This window comes from Clupea harengus, chromosome 10 (assembly GCF_900700415.2).
Source record: "Clupea harengus chromosome 10, Ch_v2.0.2, whole genome shotgun sequence".
NCBI lineage: Eukaryota > Metazoa > Chordata > Actinopteri > Clupeiformes > Clupeidae > Clupea > Clupea harengus.
The window spans coordinates 22,216,814-22,236,813 of record NC_045161.1 but is presented as its reverse complement, the minus strand read 5'-3'; the positions used below and the strand labels follow the sequence as shown (position 1 = coordinate 22,236,813).

Below are 20,000 nucleotides of genomic sequence, written 5' to 3'. Positions count from 1 at the left end.
TGCTGATGACTTGTGATGACAGTGGAAATAACAGTGTCGTGAGCAGTCAAGCACACCTTAGTCACTGGTATTACGAACATGATGCTCAATCCATTGTCCCCCGACAGGTGAGCAGTACTTCAGTGAGTGGTTACGTTGTGCTATTGAGTTCAAATCTGTTGCAGACTGCATTATGTGGTTGATCCTTCACAGGTACACTCCTGACCTAAGGTAAACCTGACCTAACTGATGATATTGAGGTTTTGTGGGCCTGTCTCACACAGGTTCTGCCAAAGTAGGATTACTGTCAAACAAATGAGGGGGAAAAATGACTGCAGACTAAAGAGGGGCACTTTGAGTCAGTTTGGCAGCAGTTGCTCCACCTGCCACCCCTCGTTGCTGTCGGTAGTTGTGAGTCATGCTAGCATCTGCCTGTGCCTGTGCGCCTGGATACAAAATGTGACCTTCTCTGTGTACCACCAGTGAAAATGGTCGCCCCTTTTGAAGTGGACACAGCACCGGGTGACGAGAGATGGCAACCAGACACCAAGGCTGTTTGTTGTTCCTCTGACTCAGTGGGCTCCCAGGCTCTGATTGGATGAAGTGGCTTGGGTGAGCATACGGGTCGCCACAGTGACGAACCTTGACCCGTTCTCAGGTTAGGGTTAAATTAAGGTGCATTAGAGGATAGTTGTTGTGTTGGTTTGGCTGCTCCTGGTGGTCTTTTGTAGGCTCGCGAGATTGGTGAATACTGGTCATACTGTATATGTTTTTGTTACACCATGCACTGATGCAACCCTGTTGCCATCATTTTGTTACTGTGGCTTATTTGAATAAGTGAGAAAGTAATACAGATGAATCTCAGACTGTAATCCTGAAGCTTGTTTGGTTTTGAGGCTGTAGTACAGAATGGACATGACGTAGCATTTCTTTCATCACAACGACAATTTTAACCACGACACAATAAGCTTATATTTTTTCAGCGGCAGCATCAACATTAGACCGCTAAACTGGAGAATTTCTACGTAACAATAGGATTCCTCTAAGGTTGAGTCGACAGTCAAATTGTATCGAGTTTCATGGCAGCTTAATTGCTTTATTAATAAAGATACCAGCACCAGTGTCGATTGTTTTAAAAATGGCATTTGTCTTCCACTTACATCGCAATAAACGTCAGATATCACTGTAAGCCTCACCCTGCAGTTTCAGAGCTGGACAGAAGTTCCTACCCTAGAGTAGGTACTCAATTCTCGCCTGAGAACAGCCCTGGGGTCAGGGGTCACAAGAGGTCCTTCAGGGGCGGTTCCTACGGCCGTAACCTGCACTTTTCCCTTGAGAACAGCTCTGGCCGTACAGGGGTCACAAGGGGTCCTTCAGGGGCGGTTCATACGGCCGTAACCTGCACAAAGGTGCAGCCATCCTAAAATGGTCTGCGAGTTCCTTCAGCGGAAAATTGCAAATAGGCTCCAGTTGGGAGAAAGATCTTGCATGTTGGTACGACTGTATTTTCCCAATTTTTTTTAACAAAGAAGGTATTTTCCTTCTTGAGACAAGCATCAGGAAAATATACAGACTGTGTCTCTCTGACAAAGGTCAGTCATGCGTCTGTCTGTCTGTCTGTCTGTCTGTCTGTCTGTCTGTCTGTCGTCTGTCTGTCTGTCTGTCTGTCTGTCTATCTATCCATCTTTTTCCATTTACCTCCCTCTCTCCCATTTTCCCTCGTTCCTCGGTTAGTCTCATTTCGCGGTGATTGAATAAAACATTGTAACGCAGAAGCCATCTGCTATTAATCCCGCATAGAAGTGGTTTCCTTTGCCTTTTGAAACACTACGCTTGTGTTTCAGCACAAGAGCGTCCCAGATTCTTTTTTTCCCCCCGAATGGCATTTAGTACACAGAGCACAAGGAGCTGTTTCCCCTCGCCTCTCTCTCTTTTATTATTAAAGCATTTCCAGGCCAAGCAGAAATGTTTTCAAGGCACTCGCTTTGGCACCGTTCACCTTTGTGTTGGCCATTTTTATCAGGATTTCGGAGGAGCAGTTATCGCCCCCGACTCTTATATGTATTTACAAGTGGCATCAAGAATTGATTTCATAGCCATAGGTATGGTTTAGATTGTTTTCTGCGTTTCCAGTCGTGTGTGTGTGTGTGTGTATGTGGACATGTGTGTTGGAGAGCCTCAGTGAGGGGTGTGTGTGTGTGTGTGTGTGTGGTTTGTGGATGCTCACCTGGCAGGGTTGTTCAGGTGTGTGTTTGCGGACCTCCAGTCTCTAGGCATGAGTGGCCAGGTTTGCATGCTGTTTGTCTAGCTGTGAGGTCTGGGGGGATCTTCATCGCTCAGTTCTAGAGCTCCCAACAAGCTCGCCTGTTTCTCCTGGGAGTCCCACCTCTCCCTAACCACAAACCCTCCTCCCACCACAACCACATCCCCCCCCACCCAACCATTTAAAATTATCTCACTGTCTCGCCATCAGACAGACCACAAAAAAATGTCCATTACCTCCAAACTATTGGAAAACCATCATGCCCTAGAACTGCAGAGCCATAACCATGTACACAACAGAATCTCTGCAGGCTCATGAGAGGTTTTGTCATGCTCTGCGTCAGAGGTGTTCCCCATACGGAATGTACTCATCTCAATATAAAACCTGGCGGCAAGCCATGCTAACCGGGTGCATGACAGCCCCTTTATATATGAGCATGACGTCTTTGCTCTAAGAACGGCATCTGCAGGCACACACACATACACACACACACACACACACACACACACACACTGGGACGGTGATGAAAGGTCGAGAGAGTGACTGGTGGCTGCCGTTTGCTGGGGTGACGGTAAGCTCTGGGGCTTAGGGTAGAGGTCAGATGTCCGGTTGACCTTTCAGAGAGAGCAGCGCGTCTGATTCTCAAAGGAGAGGTTTACTGCTGCACTGCTGTGGAGTGTGTCTGTGTGTGTTTGTGTGCATGTGTGAGTGTGCCCCTGCTGTGTGTGTGTGTGTGTGTGTGTGTGTGTGTGTGTGTGTGTGTGTGTGTGTGTCCAGCTGTCAGGAAAGCTCCATTAGGGCAGTGGGCTGAGTTTCATGTTCCTCAAGTCTGCTGTTGGATGGTTTTCACAAACAGGCAAATCCTGTTGGAAATTTTCTGTCCTAATCCGGGCAGGCGGTTAAATGACCTTAAATCTGTGGACATTTTTAGCATGCCTCTGACTTTTGATTGGCATGGGAGAAGGAGAGGCTCAGAAGGTACAGCAGGATTGGGAGCGACCTTGGTTCCAATCCAGCTCCTCCTGGCTTTATCTCGAGCGTCTCGTGTTTCTCGACCAAACCGCAGAACCGCAATCTGCTCCCGGCAGCACTTACCATGGTTTTTGTGTGGCATCCTCTGATATAGCAGGGTGTTTGCGATGCGTAAAACATATATAGCAACGTTTGACGATCTGCAGAGTGGAAAAGGGTTTTTACAAATGCAGTATGTTCCTCATCCCCTGCGCAGTTAAACCTCTCTCGGCTCCTCTGTAGGCTGTGTGTGTGTGTTTGTGTGTGTCTGTGTGTGTGTCTGTGGGACCGAGGGAGCTGCTGAAGTCCTGGAGACGTTTCCTCGGTTTTTGATATCGCCGCCCGAGACTGCGGCACGCTCTCTGCTCGGCGTGGGAAGTAAACGGCGTAATTACCTTGGAGTTCTGGCCCCCATTCATCAGATATTCACTAACTCCGTTCCTTTTCTATATTTATTTGCTATGGGCCTTTGATGTGCAGCTTGTTTCTGGCTGGAAATTGGGTCATATTTTTTGGGGTAAGGGGGGGGGGGGCTGGCGGGTGGAATATGATCTGGATTTTCTAACTCCCTGACTGATGTTCTGAAAGCGTCTTGCGGTGCCAACAAACTCCATATTTGTGAGGGCTTCTATTGGTGGAGCAGACGTATTTACTTTTTTATGGGGGTGTTAAGGTTCAGATATGTCAATAAATATATGTGCAAGTGTCTGAAAGGGTTTCTTAAACCTACAGCTTGTGTAGTCTCATTGGTCCATATGTGAAATGTACAGGTCATGATCGGTTGTTGTGTGTGTGTGTGTGTGTGTGTGTGTGTGTGTGTGTGTGTGTGTGTGTGTGTGTGTGTGTGTGTGTGTGTGTGTGTGTGTGTGTGTGTGTGTGTGTGTGTGTGTGTGTGTGTGTGTGTGTGTGTGTGTGTATAATCTCATTGGTCTATATGTGAAATGTACAGGTCATGATCGGTGTGTGTTTTCTCGTAGTGGAGAGGGAAGTGTGAAGGCTGAAGATAAGAAAAGAATGTGCTGGAGATTGATACAGTTTTCACTGATAAACAGCGTTGTGTGTGTGTGTGTGTGTGTGTGTGTGTGTGTGTACGTGTGTGTGTGTGTGTTTCGTGTCAAGTTCATGGTGAGTTATTCAGATGCATGATGGGTGCAGTCGAGTGAGTAAGGACCGTGACATGCCCTGTTTGTTTGCGCTTGCCCCAAAGTAACCTTTACTCATGGTGTGTCTCACATGCTGCTGATATGAGCCTGGTGGACACACACACACACACACACACACACACACACACGTTCACAACAGCTCTAAACAAACAGCTTCCCTCCATTGATCGCCAACACACACACACACACCACAAGATTTGTGTTCAAGCACCATTTTTCTTCATCCCTAGTCGACAACAGCGATGTGCTCAGTCTCTCTCACACACACTCGCTCACACACGCCCACATCCCCTGTGATCCCATCAGCCGCAGCAGAACCACCCCCACCCCCACCCTCACCTTCCTCGCCAGGCACTCAACTCCACTGACCCAGTTGGCCCTGCTTCCTTTTCCAGTTGGCACGTCCTCCCTGCTCCTCTGAGAGACTGCAGGCCAGCAGCAGCATTAGCAGCAGCCACCGCAGCAGAAGCTGAATCTGATGCTCCACATCAGATGTGCTGTTGGCAGCTCCGCCGTGGGGCCTGGCCCAGCTCCGCCGTGGGGCCCAGTGCCAGCTGCGGTGTGGGCCCCTGCCTGGTGGAAAACCGCTGCTCGGCTGGACTCGGCTCTCAGACGTTTTCCTGTCTGCGGACCAGGGGGGATGCACACCCAAACAAAGGGGCTCATTGTGTGCGCGCGGGCACTGAGCCTCTGGCTGTCCCCACTCAAGGGGCTCTGGCGCTGGGGGCGTGCAGGACGGTGGAGGTGGGAGGAGGTGCGTGGGAGGAGGTGCAGGGCACGTAGGGGGACAGGGAGCTGCCAGTCCATACACCCAGTCTGGGCACACACAGGGTTGAGGAAATGGAATTGGGTCTGGACGTTTTGAGTGTCGTAAAATATGTAAAAAAAAAAGAGAAACTCAAATACAGTCATTTGCCCCCTTCTCAAAATACTCCTTCCACTCTTCGTCCCGATCCCTGTCGTGTGTGTGGCGATGGATAGGCATGGATATATCATGTGTTTAGGATTTCAAATGTGAAACTTTGGTGAAAGAGTCTGTTCAAGAGATTTGCAAGTGAAAGTAGGGTTTGTTCAGGGCAGGGTTGAAAAGGTGTGTTTGTTTGAAACAGTATGGTGTGGGAGGGAGGCTAATGTGTGGACTTACTCTTCCACAGATTTACTGTTTTCTTTGTTTTGTTTTGTTCCAGTGTGTGTGTGTGGGTCTGTGAAATTATGTGACGGTGAGATGGTGTGTGTGTGTGTGATCGCCTGACTGCACATGATGCAGGTTTAACTCGCTCCAGGTTTAAACTGTCGGCTGCCGGCCGATGATGGAAGAGTTGCCATGGTGACAGCAGCCCTGCCTTTCCCACGCTCAACCCCCCTATTTGCTGTACAGTGACACTCTAAGTAATGGATGCTGCAGTAGGTCCTCCCTGGCTTCCCCACTCATGATCACGCAGCCCCTCCTTTCACAAGATTGCTAGGCTAACCTATGCTATGCTCACTAGTTTATGCTACACTAGACTAGCCTAGGCTGATCCAGAACAATCTACAATAGTTCCCTGTTGGGATGCTCTTTATGGAGAACACTGTCACTGTTCCGTTCTCCTGTATTGCCTCCATCTCTCCCTTTGTTTGTCTAATTAGAAGTCGGCTCTTGACCAGATATTTCATTTTTTTTTTTTTGCCCTCACTCGTGGTCCCGTTTTATCAACACTGAGCCACTGTGTGGAGCCTGTATCTGATGATCAAAGGCTTGCCCTTTAGACTGAGACCTGTCTCTCCTCTCTCTCTCTCTCTCTCTCTTTCTTTCTTTCTTTCTTTCTTTCTTTCTTTCTCTCTCTCCTCACCGTGTCCCTTGTGATGGGCTTTTCTCTGGAGTCGAGGCCCTGGTGTATCACAACTTAAGGTGTGTTCTGGGTTGGAGGGGGGGGTGACAGGGACAGGCACAGGGACAGGTTTTATCTCCTCAACACACAAGAGACCAGGCTCCAGAAATCCCCTCAAGTTCCTTGACTCAGCCATTAGTAACATACAGGGAACTGACGCGGGGGGATACTTTGATGTAGCGTGGCTGAGGATGAGCAGCACTTCGAAGTCGAGTATATATTATTTTCCTCTAGGCCAGACCTATGCCTAGAGAACGGGAACGGGAATGGGAACGGGACTGGGGGGGTACTGAGGAAGACATTGTGCTCCTCCGAACGGCACTAGGAAGGATGCGATCGTGGTTCTCTGGAGGCAGGGAAAGGAATTTTCTGGCCCAGGCACCAGGGGCATCTCTGCTCTGAGTGATCGGATGAGGGGGTGTCTCTGATGCAGGCTCTCTGATGATACCATAGCGGAGTGGAGAGAGAGAGAGAACGAAAGAGAAAGAGAAAGAGAAAGAGAAAGAGAAAGTCGCCGCAGTGGAGGAATTCAGCTGGTCTATTTTTACTCCGCCTGGTGCAGGCGGTTGCTATGGCGTCGCCGACAGGCACAGTTGTCATGCCGGCGTCTCTGTGTGTGTGTGTGTGTGTGCGCGTGCATGCGTGCAGAGGAGTGCTGAGGATCCACTTGTGTGTGTGTTTTTTTGTGTGTGTGTATGTGAGTCACATCCTCAGAGCTGTGTTGACCTACATCCAAGAGAACGAAAACAGGCAGCATGCACACACACACTTTTTGCCAACTAGAGAGAGAGAGAGAGAGAGAGAAGGAGAGAAACTCTTGAGTATTAGGGATTCACTGTGCAGTTTTTCTGTCAGCAGAATTTGTCGGGAACACAATGTGTGTGTCACGCAGTGATCAAGCATTTAGCGCTGCCGTGTGTGTGTGCAGTGGCATGGGCATGAGAGGAGGAAGACACTCCAGCCTTGCTGAAGACAGAGAGGAATTTGGTGGGTGTGGAGATTAATTAGTCATGAACCAGCTGCCTGATCATTGCCAACAGGAGGGAACCTGTGTGTGTGTGTGTGTGTGTGTGTGTGTGTGTCGGTGTCAGTGTGTCAGTCATAGCTTAACTCCCAGTGCTGTAACTTAGGCGCTCACAACAGGGACTGTCATCCGTGAAAGCTGTCAAAGCGGTTCATGAAAATGGCCAGCGCTGATGATCCGCATGCGTTTCTTTCTGACCCTCTCTGTGTCTTGATCTGTGCTTGTCTCTCTCTCTTTCTCCTTCATGGTTTCATGTTCTCTTTTGTTTTCTTTCCTTGCCCCTCTCTCTCTCTCTCTGTGTTTATACTGCTTTCACTTCCCCCATTTTGGGTGCAGCGGTTACACAGTGCATTAGCTCCTTGTCCGATCGGCCAGAGGGCTTAGGCATTCACCCGCTGGCTCCTGATTGGCTGGACTCCCGTCTCTCCGGTGAGCTGCACCGCTCCCCGATTGGCCGACGGCCGCTTGCGATGAGCCGGGACCGGCGGGGATTGGCTGCAGCGGCGGGTGCTGCCTGTTGAGCTGTGATTAAGGCGCAGTGGAAGCGAGTGGAAAGTAGGTCATTGGGTCAGCGGGTCAGTGAAGCAGCTACTGACATCACAGTTACACAACCACTGCCTGCCAGGCTGCTGCCGCCTCGGCAACTGGGGCTCTGCAGGAAACCCAATGGCTGCTCCACTTCCTTTCTCTCTTTCTCTTTTTCTATTCTTTGTTTTTATATCGCCCGTTCTTTCTTTTCGGCTCTGTTCTCGTTGTCTACCACGAGTGCATTCACAGTTTTCTTTCTTCTTTCTCTCCCTCTCTCTCTCTCTATGTGCCTATATCCACTTAACATTTATCTTCTCTCCTCTTCTCATTCATTTTTTTTCTCTCTCCATCTGCCTTTTCCTCTGAGTTTAATCGCCTGCTTTGCATAAACAGTGAGTGCTGTTGGAGTGGGTTGTGTGTTCTGCAGTGGAATACCATATGGCTGTTTCAGTGGGAAGAGTCGCTATAAATGTATGAGTGAGTCAAACTGTGGGAGTCCCGTGAGAATCCACACACACACACACACACACACACACACACACACACACACACACACTAAAGGTATCTTTCTGTTTGGCTACAAAGTGTTTTTTTTTTTTGCCAGGCTAATGTTGCCCGTGGGCACACTGTGGCTGTCCTGGTGACGCTTGAGAAATGTCCTTTTTGGGGGGGACAAGTATATGACTGACGTCTTCTCCTGTCGGTGCCAGTGTACAGTTAACCTCTGTAGCGCCTCTTTCCTGTCACACGTCCTCGTCCTTTGTTTAACAACATCTCTCTCTCCCGTTTTTGTTTCGTTTTTTTTTTTTGTCCTTGTCTCTTCGTCCTGCTTTTCCCCTTTGAAACTGAGCCTTGAGGAGAAGGCTGTCCTTGTGACTTGAGTGTGTGTGTGTGTGTGTGTGCGCGCTTACAGTGTGTGTGTCTGCGTGTGTGGGTGCTTTGAAGGGCTAGGTGCTGTCCCTATGGAATCTGTTTTTCCACCCCCAGAGGTGCGTCTCTTTAATGTGATTTGGCCTTTCCTCCTGCTACTGACATGAGGTGACATTTTTGTGATGTTGTGTCCCTCTAACCTGTAGCCATAGCAACACTCACTCACACACTTACATCTCACTCTCTCTCTCTCTCTCTCTCATACACACACACTTGAAAACGGCACCTTCTTAAGGTAAAAGATGAATAACTCTGTGCTCACATTCTCTCTCACACACAAATACTCTCTCTCTCTGTTTTATACATACACAGGAAAAGGACAAGGAAAACACTGTGTAAGCTCTGTCCGCATCAACAGGAAGGCTATTGGAAAGCCTAGTTAGTGAGATGACCTAGCTATGTGTTTATTTTTATGCTTGTGTGTGTGTCTGAAGTTGTTTGCATGCCTGGCATTTAACTTGACCATTCAGTGGCTCAAAATATGGCAATAGGATCTACTCCAGAGAGTGTGAAGTGAGATGAATGAGTGTGTGGGTGTGTCTATGCTTTGTGTGTGTGTCTGGGTGTGAGTGGGTATGTATACTCTGTGTGTGTGTGTGTGTGTGCGCCTGCAGGTCAGAATGTCATCAGTCATGAGCAGCGAGCAGGAGAGACATAGCTGACCTTCAGCAGGCTGTGACGGACATGCAGCCACATCAGCGTGTGTGTGAAGATTGTTTTAGTGCGCCACTTTGTGTGTGTGTGTGTGTGTGTGTGTGTGTGTGTGTGTGTGTCTGCCTTTGTCTGGGAAGGATTTGTCACTGCTGGCTGGCAGGTGAAGAGGACTCTTCCATTAAACTCTGGGCTCAGAAAAATCCAGCGGTTATTGGACATGGAAGACTTAATATCCATTGGCTTCATACATTATAGAAAACAAATTGACTGACTGGAGCTTTTACAAAAATCCTTATTGCTCTCAGTACCTATCCAGGCTTATCATCTTTAGTGAGATCCTTATGCCCTTGCCTTCATACTCCTCTTGACTTTTTATTTTATTTTATTTTTTAGGAAACGTGCCAGAGACAGTGGATCTCAGAACAAGAGTGGAATCCAGATGTTGAACTCAGAAATGCCCTGGTTTATTTAGAATGTTGTATAAGTGCCAAAGTATTTTTCCCTTTGAAGTGTCAAGTACATTTACTTGACATCTACGCTCATTTAGCAGATGATTTCAGAGATGCGAAAGAATCTCACATTGCAAGTTATACACTTAATCGTTTTGTTTTTCTGTGAATCAGTAGCGATTTGCTGTACAGGCTGAGCTGTTACTTCCAATGGAAGTCTGAGCTGTTCTCTAGTCCTGCTCTTGCGAAACTCTGGTTAGACCGCAGATATCTCTGTGGTGTGTCTCGAAGGTTACTCACAAAGGCCACATGTGAATAGCTTCATGCTAGGACGATGTGCTAAGCCCTCTGTTCAACATTAGACTTAAAGGAGCAACAGGAGTTTGGGTCGAGAAAAAAAAACTGAGCTGATCACCAATAGCCCAGTTGCTAACATGCTAACTGGCAATATAGTTTACACTTTGGCATGGTGTTCCGTCCCAGAACACAGAACCACATAGTGCATAGCCTGGACGGCTAATGGGAAAGACAGGTGTGTTTATCTGTCCTTCACATGACCATATTCCATCAAAATTAATTTTAAGATGATGATAAAACTATCAAAATATACCTCAAAAACAAGCTAAAGAAACCCTGCACTTGGTTGCTCAGAAACCGGTGCCAAGCCTCATTCTGCCAGTAATGATGAGCTGCAGTGATGTGGTTTGTTGAAATATTCTTCCACATTGTCACTTTGCGTTACTGCTCTGGGACCACCCAATGGGCAACCATGCCAAGGTTTTTTTGGTGCCATATTTCTTTTTAGCCTATTTCGCAAGCCTCAAGGTCTACAGGGTTTGTGTGACTCAGTGCGTGAACAGACACGGTCACAGTCATACTATTTTACATCTCCTGGGGGTGTTTGAGAGCTTTTTGTTTTCAGTCATCATAAATATTACCAGCCTGTCCCCATCAGTGGTCTGTGTGTCCTCAAAAACATATCTGCACAGTTCCAATGGTGCACTCAGATCATTGTCAGGATGCCTTCACACATTGGGGACCAGTCGAGCCAGGCCCAAATCCCATTATCCCCAGTGTGTCTGCGGTTGGTATGTAAATTACATTTGTAGTCTCGCCACACCCTTGCGTCCAATGAGATTGAGGTCTGTTGCTCACCCGCTCTGCCCGTGCTGTTTGTATGGTGGCTGACTACCAGTTTCGTCTGAATCTGTACTGCTCTACATTTAGCCTGTTGGCACATCCTTTTTACCCCATATAGACTGTACAGTTGTGTGTGTGTGTGTGTGTGTGTGTGTGTGTGTGTGGGGGGGTATATATATATTCTGCACATGACTATATATGACACATGACTATATATAGGGTATAACGCCCAGATAGTCATTTTCTGTTGGGCTTTCTGAGAAAAGAAACTTGTGCCTTGTGCTAGCGCTGGCTGGTGCTAGCGCTGTGCACCCTTAGTACTCCCGGAGCAGTGAGGGCTGTTCTGATCGTTGAAAGGCTAAATGGATCAGTCTTACATGTATCATGTATGCGTGTGCTGTACACACTCCATAGGCCCATGTTTACGCACAATCCCACGATTAGTGTACAGAGGTTTTTCATCAGAGTTGTCAAACACGGCCTGTATGTATTTAGACCGAGGTCACACACTTCTCCAGTTTGCAATTTGTGTCCTACACTGCTACACCAAAGAATCAATAAATCATCCAGGCCATTTGTAAGTGTCATGGTGGAGTCTCTAATCGTTTGGGTATTGATTTAAAATAAGTTTTTTTTCGATTATCAAACTGATCCTCTCTTGCTGTCTGTATTTCAATATGATTACAGTCAGTTATGCCTGATGTATGCCTCTATCATAGTGTGAAAACCTGACATTGCTGCAAAACACCAAACCTTTTAATATTGGCTACTCTACTGTCAACCATACCTTGAATTCAACTGGGTGGTCCCTTACCATACAATTGGCATGATGGCTATGTTGACAGTTCAGTCACAGTGCTAGTAGGCACAAGAATTCCTGACCACAACGATACACGGACCGTGTAGTCTACTGGCATCACTGTTGGTTTCTCTTGGTGTCGCAAATTACAAATATTATGTGTACGCTGCCTCAGGCCCATATGGAGAGTTATACATGTTTGTCGGACAAGCGTGTTTTCATAAATACTGTTTTATGTGCAGAAAAGTGCTCAGTGCGATTTTAAGTGGGAACGCACCATTGATGCATGTGGCCCCTAAGTCGGGAAGGGGCCCCTAAGAGAGGGTGTCCTCCGCCGGGGCCTCCTCTGCAGGGGCCTCCTCTGCCGGGGCCTCCTCTGTCTGGGCGCCCACAGTCCTGCCCCCAGGAGTTCACCGCAAGCATTCCTGCAACACATATTGGGTTGTGCTCCCCTTTTCTGACATTATCTGTCAGTCTGTCAGTCTGTCTGACTCCCACTCGCACACACACACACACACACACACACACACAAACAGTCATACACCTACTCACACTCTCTCACTTTCACTCTCACTCACTTCACGCTCACAAACACCTTCTGTCTTCCCTAGCTTCCCCTCTTCCCCTCTGGCTGCCTCTGGAGGCTTCGGGGGTATTTCCAGTGCGGTGGGATGCCTTCCATCTGCCTGTCAACCCTGAGAGCGGGCCCTCATGGCTGTGTTTCAGTCCATTAGCGCAGCGCCAGAGATGAAGGATGAAGGATGAAGTTTGACCTGACTCTGTTTTTCTTCTTTCCCTCTCTCAGGGAGAAAAAAAAGAAAGGAAACACGAAACGCCTCCCCTCCGATGCTCCACGGCTACAGTAGCGCTTCAGAGAATATGTGATCGGTAAGTGTGTGTGTGTGTGTGTGTGAGAGAGCGAGAGAGAGCGATAGAGAGAGAGAGAGTGAGAGAGTTGTTCATTTATTCAGGTCTTTTGCCTTCATTACTTTCCAGAAGGTGCCGTTTCCAGTTGCCTTTTTTCAGCGCTGGCTGTGCGCTACTGACCTGGAAAGTAGTCTTGTGCTGCTTAATCCTCCAAATTCAATCCATTACGCTGTAATGTACATGATGACTAGGAGTTATATTGGCAGGGTTCAGAGCTGCTTTAATGCACTTCCTCATAATGAGACTTGCTCTGGTGAGCAAATGTCTCATTTGTTTCTTTAATGCTTCTCTCAGCTCCGTCACTGGTCCTCACTGTGTAGTGGATGTGTTAAATTACAGTGGGTGTGTTAAGGCACCCATTCCCTCAGGTGAGTGAACGTGGCCAGGTGTGTTAATCAATCAATCAATCTCTCTCTCTCTCTCTCTCTCTCTCTCCCCCCTTCTCCTGCAGGCTTGGGTTGTTGCTGTCATGTGGTTGCCTCACTCTCACACCCGCCGGAAAACCACGCCTCCACAGGGGCCTCTCTGAGTGCGCGTGAACGCTGACCTTTGACCTTCCCCCAACGACACACCGCCCTACCTCGTCCCATATCAACTCCGGGGGGGTGTTTACCCCCCAACCCCTCCCCCCCACTGATCTCAGTCCCCCACCTCCACCCCACTCGCCTGGATTTGATCTTCATCCTTCTGTAAGGTCCTCATCCTCTGGCCGAGCGGGTAGGTGAGAAGCCACCCCCATCCCACCCCAGCACACACACACACACACACACACACACACACACACACACACACACACACACACACACACACACACACACCCAGTCCACTAAATGATTCAGGCCTCTGGTTAAGTCTTCTGAAAGGCTGGTGCAGTATCTCACTGAATGCCCTAGCGATTCCACAGCACGTTTACATTTACTCAGCCAAAGCTTTTAGCCAAAGTAACCTGACTGAAGGTGAACGTGTTTCTTTTGTCAGTAAATATGTACCCTGGAAATGCTACACTGACCTTGGGTCAGTTGACCTGTTGGTTTTAGTCTCTCTTGGACTGAATGTAGTGTTCTTTAGTGTGCTGTTTTTGTTCCCCTTGTGCTCCAGATTCACGTACAAATGTCTACCTCAAGATTAAAGGTCGTCTCTCTACCACTGCGACCCTGAACACACTACAAAATGACCTCCAGCATAGACCGGTGAGTGCGGCTGTGTTTTTTTTACAGTGCTGCCTTATCTGAGAGTTTTTGGATACTTTTTTTTTTTTTTTTAATGCTGACCATAAATTTGGAAAGCCAGTGCAGTCATCAAGCACCCCTGTACACACACACACACACACACACACACACATAAACACACCCACAAACACACATCTTTGCATTTGTGATAACATTAGCACATCCTTTACATTACCCCTCCCATATCATTTACAACCTGAGCATAGCTGCCACCCTATTCCACTGTCATTGCACCTGCATTCTGTTACCATGGTAACAATCAATTGGTTCAAAAGGTCAAATTGAAAAGGTTCACATGGCTGACTCACCTGTTGTGGGGGGCGGGGCTTTTTGGGTGTGGCTCTGTTGACTGATGGTGTATTGGAGTGTTTTCATTGGCTGATTGTGAGAAGTCCTGTTTCAAATCCTGCGGATTCGCACCCAGTTCAGACCCTGTCCAAAGCCTGGTTCCCTTATGAGTCAGTGCAGATGTTTTTAGTTGTGGTCCTTTGTGTTCACACCACATGACATAGCAGTACTACAATGCAACTGCATTCTTAAGTGTGTGTGTGTGTCTATATTGTATATTGTATTGTATAAGTATTGGTTACATGGTACAGAGTGATGTTACAATGTGTTCCTACATATATATATATATATATATATATAAAGAAATAGTTATAGTTACGTTATTTAGCAGATGCTTTTGTTGAAAGCGACTTACAAAAAATTAGAAAAGTACCAAACACCAATGAGGAAATTAAGTTATAATCATAATGAAAAGGTTCCTGTAAATATATAATTAAATAGTTACTATGTATATTACATTGTACTTAATAGTATAGTTGTAATGTAACACTAACAAGTACTACTTGGGGTTAACAGCGATCAGTAAAGTAATCAGTGTGCTTGTGACCACTGCTCGCTGCAGTATGGGGGGTCTGTTTGGCCTGATTCTCCCGTGTGTGTTCAAGTTTGAGTGTGTGCATAAGAGAGCGGGAGAGCGTGTGTGTGTGTGTGTGTGTGTGTGTGTGTGTGTGTCTGTCTGTCTTGTGTGATTTGTTTATGTGGGAGTCACTTGAGTGAGGCGTACCCACAGTGGAATAGGAGTGCCTTGTTCGGCCTTTCCTCTCCCGGTCCTTATCAGCCTTTCATTCACACAACTGCAGCAGTCCAACCCCCATTAGGGTTAATGATTACCCTGCTGTGTGTGTGTGTGTGTGTGTGTGTGTGTGTCGGGCTCCCTGCCTCCCTCTGTGTTTGCTGTGGGATATTTATACACAAACACACACCGATCGTAATCTGTGGGTCATGCCTGCCGCCTTAATGCTTATTTAAAAGATCATCCGTGTCCTAATCTCTAAATTCCAAAATGACATTTTCTAAAAGCTTTCTAAATACTCAGGCACCCTTATCTTTTTTCGCGAGTTTGACGGCATTCTCCGCGGTGCACGTGAGCACACACACACACACACACACACACACACACACACACACACACACACACACACCCTCTGACAACAGTCTTGCTTGCTTACGTAGAAGGAGCACACGCCCGCTCCACGTACCTCTTCGTAATGGGAAGAAAAACACACCTAGTTCCAGCCACACCGCCGCAACTCCGTGGGAGGACAAACAAATGCATTCATATCCATGCTTGCGACGCAGGCCCAGTTTCACAGGCACGCCAGTGTGTCCCACAGAGGCCGTGCCTTCGGGCCGTGTAGAGACCCACGTGTGAGAGCGGTGATGCACATTCTCTGGCAGTGCTCACGTGAGCTCGTGGACATCCCCCGGAGAGGAGGCTTTATTCCCTTACTCACGTTTAACTCTGATGCTTCCAGGCCAGGATTTGCATCTTCGCCAGTTTGCATGTTTTACTTGCATGCAGGCTTAGAGGCACACACACACACACACACACACACACACACACACACGAACATATGAGATCATGCAAACCAATGCGTAGGCCCCAGCAGTGACACACACACGCACACACACACACACACACACACACACACAAACATATGAGATCATGCAAACCAATGCGTAGGCCCCAGCAGTGACACACACATGTGGGCCGTAGGGACTCTGGGGTTTCTGTTCATGGTTAATAGATGGGCCTCACACACACACACACACACACACACACACACACACACACACACACACACACACACACACACACACACACACACACACACACACACACACACACACACATATTTCTCACGGTTAATAGATGGGCCTCAGGAGGAAGGGATGTCTTTTCCTGACTCACTTGAGTAAAGCAGGAGTAACTCGTATAAACACATACCCTTTAGGCACACACTCTCTCTCTCTCTCTCTCTCACACACATATAAACATAAAAAATGGACACACACCCTTGTATTTCTTGGGTGTGTTCACTAGTTGGTATGACTGGTGTGTTGAATAGGTGGATGTTTGTTTAGCATCCAAACGCAGAACATACAGGCTGACTGATTTACTACACAACACATAGAGCAGATAGAGTATAATTCAAGGACTGTGGATACTTACTACATACTGTGGCTAATTGTGTGTCCCTCCAGCCCCATCTCATTTGTATTTATAGTAGTATCCCTCTTCACCTTCATTCTCTCACACACACACACACACACACATTCAAACACACACACACACATACTCACACACACGAACACATTTAAACACACACGATCACATTTAAACACAGATACATGGGCAAATTGTGTGATGCATACTAATTTACTCAGAATTAGACTTCCAAGTAGGCAGATGTGTGTGTGTGTGTGTGTGTGTATGCAGATGCGTGTGCTGTACAGTGATGCACTCATTTGGACATTAACAGATCTGACTCAAAGAGTTCTCCGGGGCTTTTGTGACGTGCGCATTGACACACACACACACACACACACACACACACACAAGTGAGTACATATGGAGTCTCCCACGCTATTACATTTCTCCTCTGATTTGCATGCTTGTTATCTTTTCCTTCTTCTTCCACGCTCTCTCTCTCTCATTGACACGTATATACACACAGACTCTATACAGACATAAGCACTCTTAGCTAGAGGCTCTCTGCCTTGGGGTAAATATGGCCGGTCTCAGCCCTGAATTTCAGTGCATTGTCCATGACTTTTTTTAAAAACGACTTCACTTGAGAGAGGGAGCACAGAAGTAGATGATGTTTAAACTCATAAACACTCCTAACCTTCTTATCAGCTGTGGCGTCAGCTCTGTGTGTGTGTATGCTGTGTGTTTATGCTGTGTGTGTATGCTGTGTGTGTGCGCTGGGTGAGTAGCTGGACGCTGGCTGAGGTTTTCCCCTCCTCGTTGGCAGCTGATGAGCTTGCCTTGCCTTGCTTTGCCTTGCCTTCTGCCTCGGCACCAGCTGAGTCACTTGACACCAGACCAAGCTAAATATAGAGCAGTGGGGCCGCAGGTGCCCTCTAGTGGCCTACCGCTGACAGCGCAATCTCCGCAGGCTCCTCCACTGACCTACAATCCAGTTAAAGGGACAGGCTCCATTCAACAGAGCAGCCGCAGGAGGGAACTTCTGGGTCAGGTGTCTGTGTGTTAACTGAGGCAAATGAGCTTCTTCTAAGAACCCCCTCTCAGAAATACAGTTACCTTTTGAGTGGCGTTGTTTAATTGTTGAATAATACACCAAGTTCTACCAAGGCATGTTGCTGTGTATGCAGGGAGAGAGGTGAATGATGGTTTGCTGTGGCCATTGCAGGAAGATGGGTTTGTGAAGCTAGTGTGTGTGTGTGTGTGTGTGTGTGTGTGTGTGTGTGTGTGTTAAGAGGGGTTTGTGAAGCTAGTTTTGGAAGGTAGTTGAGCTGGTCTCTGATTGATTGGTCTTTTTTCCCTCCCTCTCCCTTTTGTCTCCACAGGGATGACAGCAGTATCTTTGATGGGTTAATGGAAGAAGATGAGAAGGACAAAGCAAAACGGTGAGGAGGAGAGCCTAGAGAGACAGAACGAACACACACACACACACAGAAAGAGAGAGAGAGAGAGAGAGAGAGACACACACACACACACACACACACAGAGAGAGACATCAACCGCTGAAACACGAGAGCAGCACCTCCAGAGCTGAGAAGCATGCCGTTAATTTAATAAAGTACGAAGCCTGTGTATGCCAGAGTGAAATATTAGCCGATTTAGACGACGCAGACTTCTAAACACAGACGCCATTAGTCTGAGAAGTGGCTGCTGGTCAAACACGGAGCTGATGTTTAGCTGCTGGAAGGCTATTGAGGGAACTAGGGAACAGACTGGGAAGGGCCAAAGATAGGGCTGAACGATTTGGGAAAATAATCTAATTGCGATTTTTTTTTCCCCCCAATATTGCGATTGCGATTTAATATGCGTTTTTTTTTTATTTTATCCTCATTTTTTTCCCAACAAATCGTAATGATGCATTTAAGTAATTTAAACAAAGTAATTGTAAGAATGAACACAAGGCATGCACTTTTTAAACACTGTATTAAAAATGTACCATCTTAAGAAAAAAATGTATTTATTTCTTTCTTTTTTTAGACCACGTTTTTAATCGCGAACATTGCGGTTAGAAAATCGCGTTTTATCATATCGCGATTAAATCGCAAATGCAATTAATCGTTCAGCCCTAGCCGAAGAAGCACTGCAGTGTTGAAGGCCAGTCACATACATGATGATGATGATGATGATTGTGTGTGGGGAGGTTCAGGAGAGTAATGTTGGATAACCGGAGTGTATTACTTGTCGTAATCTTTCCTGGGTGTATTGATGTGTTCATTGCCTGTCCTGAACTGTCCCTTGCAGAGTTTCCAGGAATAAGTCGGAGAAGAAGAGGAGAGACCAGTTCAATGTGCTCATCAAGGAACTGGGTACCATGTTGCCGGGCAACACCCGCAAGATGGACAAGTCCACCATCCTGCAGAAGAGCATTGACTTCCTTCGCAAGCACAGAGGTGAAAACTTAGCCCCTCCCCGCCCATCAGAGCCAGCTTACTCACTTTAGTCTGAGGTTCGAGATTAGCACGCTTCCTCACTTTAGTCTGAGGTTCTAGATTAGCATGCTTCCTCACTTTAGTCTCAGGTTCTAGATTAGCATGCTTCCTCACTTTAGTCTCAGGTTCTAGATGTCTTTCTTCCTCACTTTAGTCTGAGGTTCTAGATTAGCACGCTTCCTCACTTTAGTCTGAGGTTCTAGATTAGCACGCTTCCTCACTTTAGTCTGAGGTTCTAGATTAGCACGCTTATTCATGTCTTTCTTCCTCCTCTTTCTGTCTTTCTGCCCTCTCTCTTCCCTCCATCAGAAATCGCTGCCCAGTCGGAGTCGAGCGAGATCCGTCAGGACTGGAAGCCTCCGTTCCTCAGCAACGAGGAGTTCACTCAGCTGATGCTGGAGGTCGGTCATCCCTTTTGACTTCGGCCATCCCGGCTAGTCAGTTGGAAAGTTACCGAGGCAGTGTTGTGGAAAAGAGTGTTCATCAAGCCCTTTCTTGCTCTTGAATGACGTCTAATGGCCACTCTTGAGAGGCTTACCTCTAGAGCCTGTGAAGGAAATCATTGGGGACATAACTATTAGACCAAGAGCAGTTTAATACCGGTGCAGAAAGACGGTGACAAGCCAATAGAGAGATGAATATCTGGACAGGCTCAGTCTTTCAAGCAGAACTGCCAAAGGTTTCTAATGTCACGGAATTTTCACCTGATTGTGACATAAAAAAATGATTCCACTAAAAAGCATGAAATGACCTGAAAATAATTGTTGAAAAAAGTTGTTTTGTTGACATAACTAGAGGATACCTGACTACTATGCCCTGTAAGCTGAATTTAACTTGAACGTGACAAGAATCAAATATTATGTTTAAAACAAATCTGGAAATGCTCCACCTGTCCTACTGATACTTAAAGCTCACTTGTAAATATGTTAATATGAATCTAAATATGTTCTAATCCCTCTCCTCCACAGGCACTAGATGGCTTCTTTCTGGCCATCATGACTGACGGCAACATCATCTACGTCTCCGAAAGCGTCACGTCCCTACTGG

At 47.1% G+C, this 20,000-nt stretch overlaps 1 protein-coding gene across 5 annotated transcripts in view; it reads left to right on the top strand.

Annotated features, from left to right (window-relative positions):
- clocka (clock circadian regulator a) overlaps positions 1-20,000 on the top strand; it is a 46,044-nt gene that overhangs the window by 8,572 nt on the left and 17,472 nt on the right. For 4 of the 5 annotated variants that reach the window (XM_031574389.2, XM_031574388.2, XM_012821838.3 and 1 more), the window contains exons 2-8: positions 12,617-12,699; positions 13,190-13,455; positions 13,837-13,928; positions 17,850-17,909; positions 18,766-18,914; positions 19,263-19,354; positions 19,922-20,000. The exon at positions 19,922-20,000 is cut by the window's right edge and continues 11 nt beyond it. In XM_031574389.2, coding sequence (XP_031430249.1) covers positions 13,909-13,928; positions 17,850-17,909; positions 18,766-18,914; positions 19,263-19,354; positions 19,922-20,000 — 400 coding nt within the window. In that variant the 5' untranslated portion in view covers positions 12,617-12,699; positions 13,190-13,455; positions 13,837-13,908. Of the gene's footprint in view, positions 1-12,616; positions 12,700-13,189; positions 13,460-13,836; positions 13,929-17,849; positions 17,910-18,765; positions 18,915-19,262; positions 19,355-19,921 lie in introns of all 5 variants that reach the window. The other variant, XM_031574387.2, reaches the window with a different exon arrangement.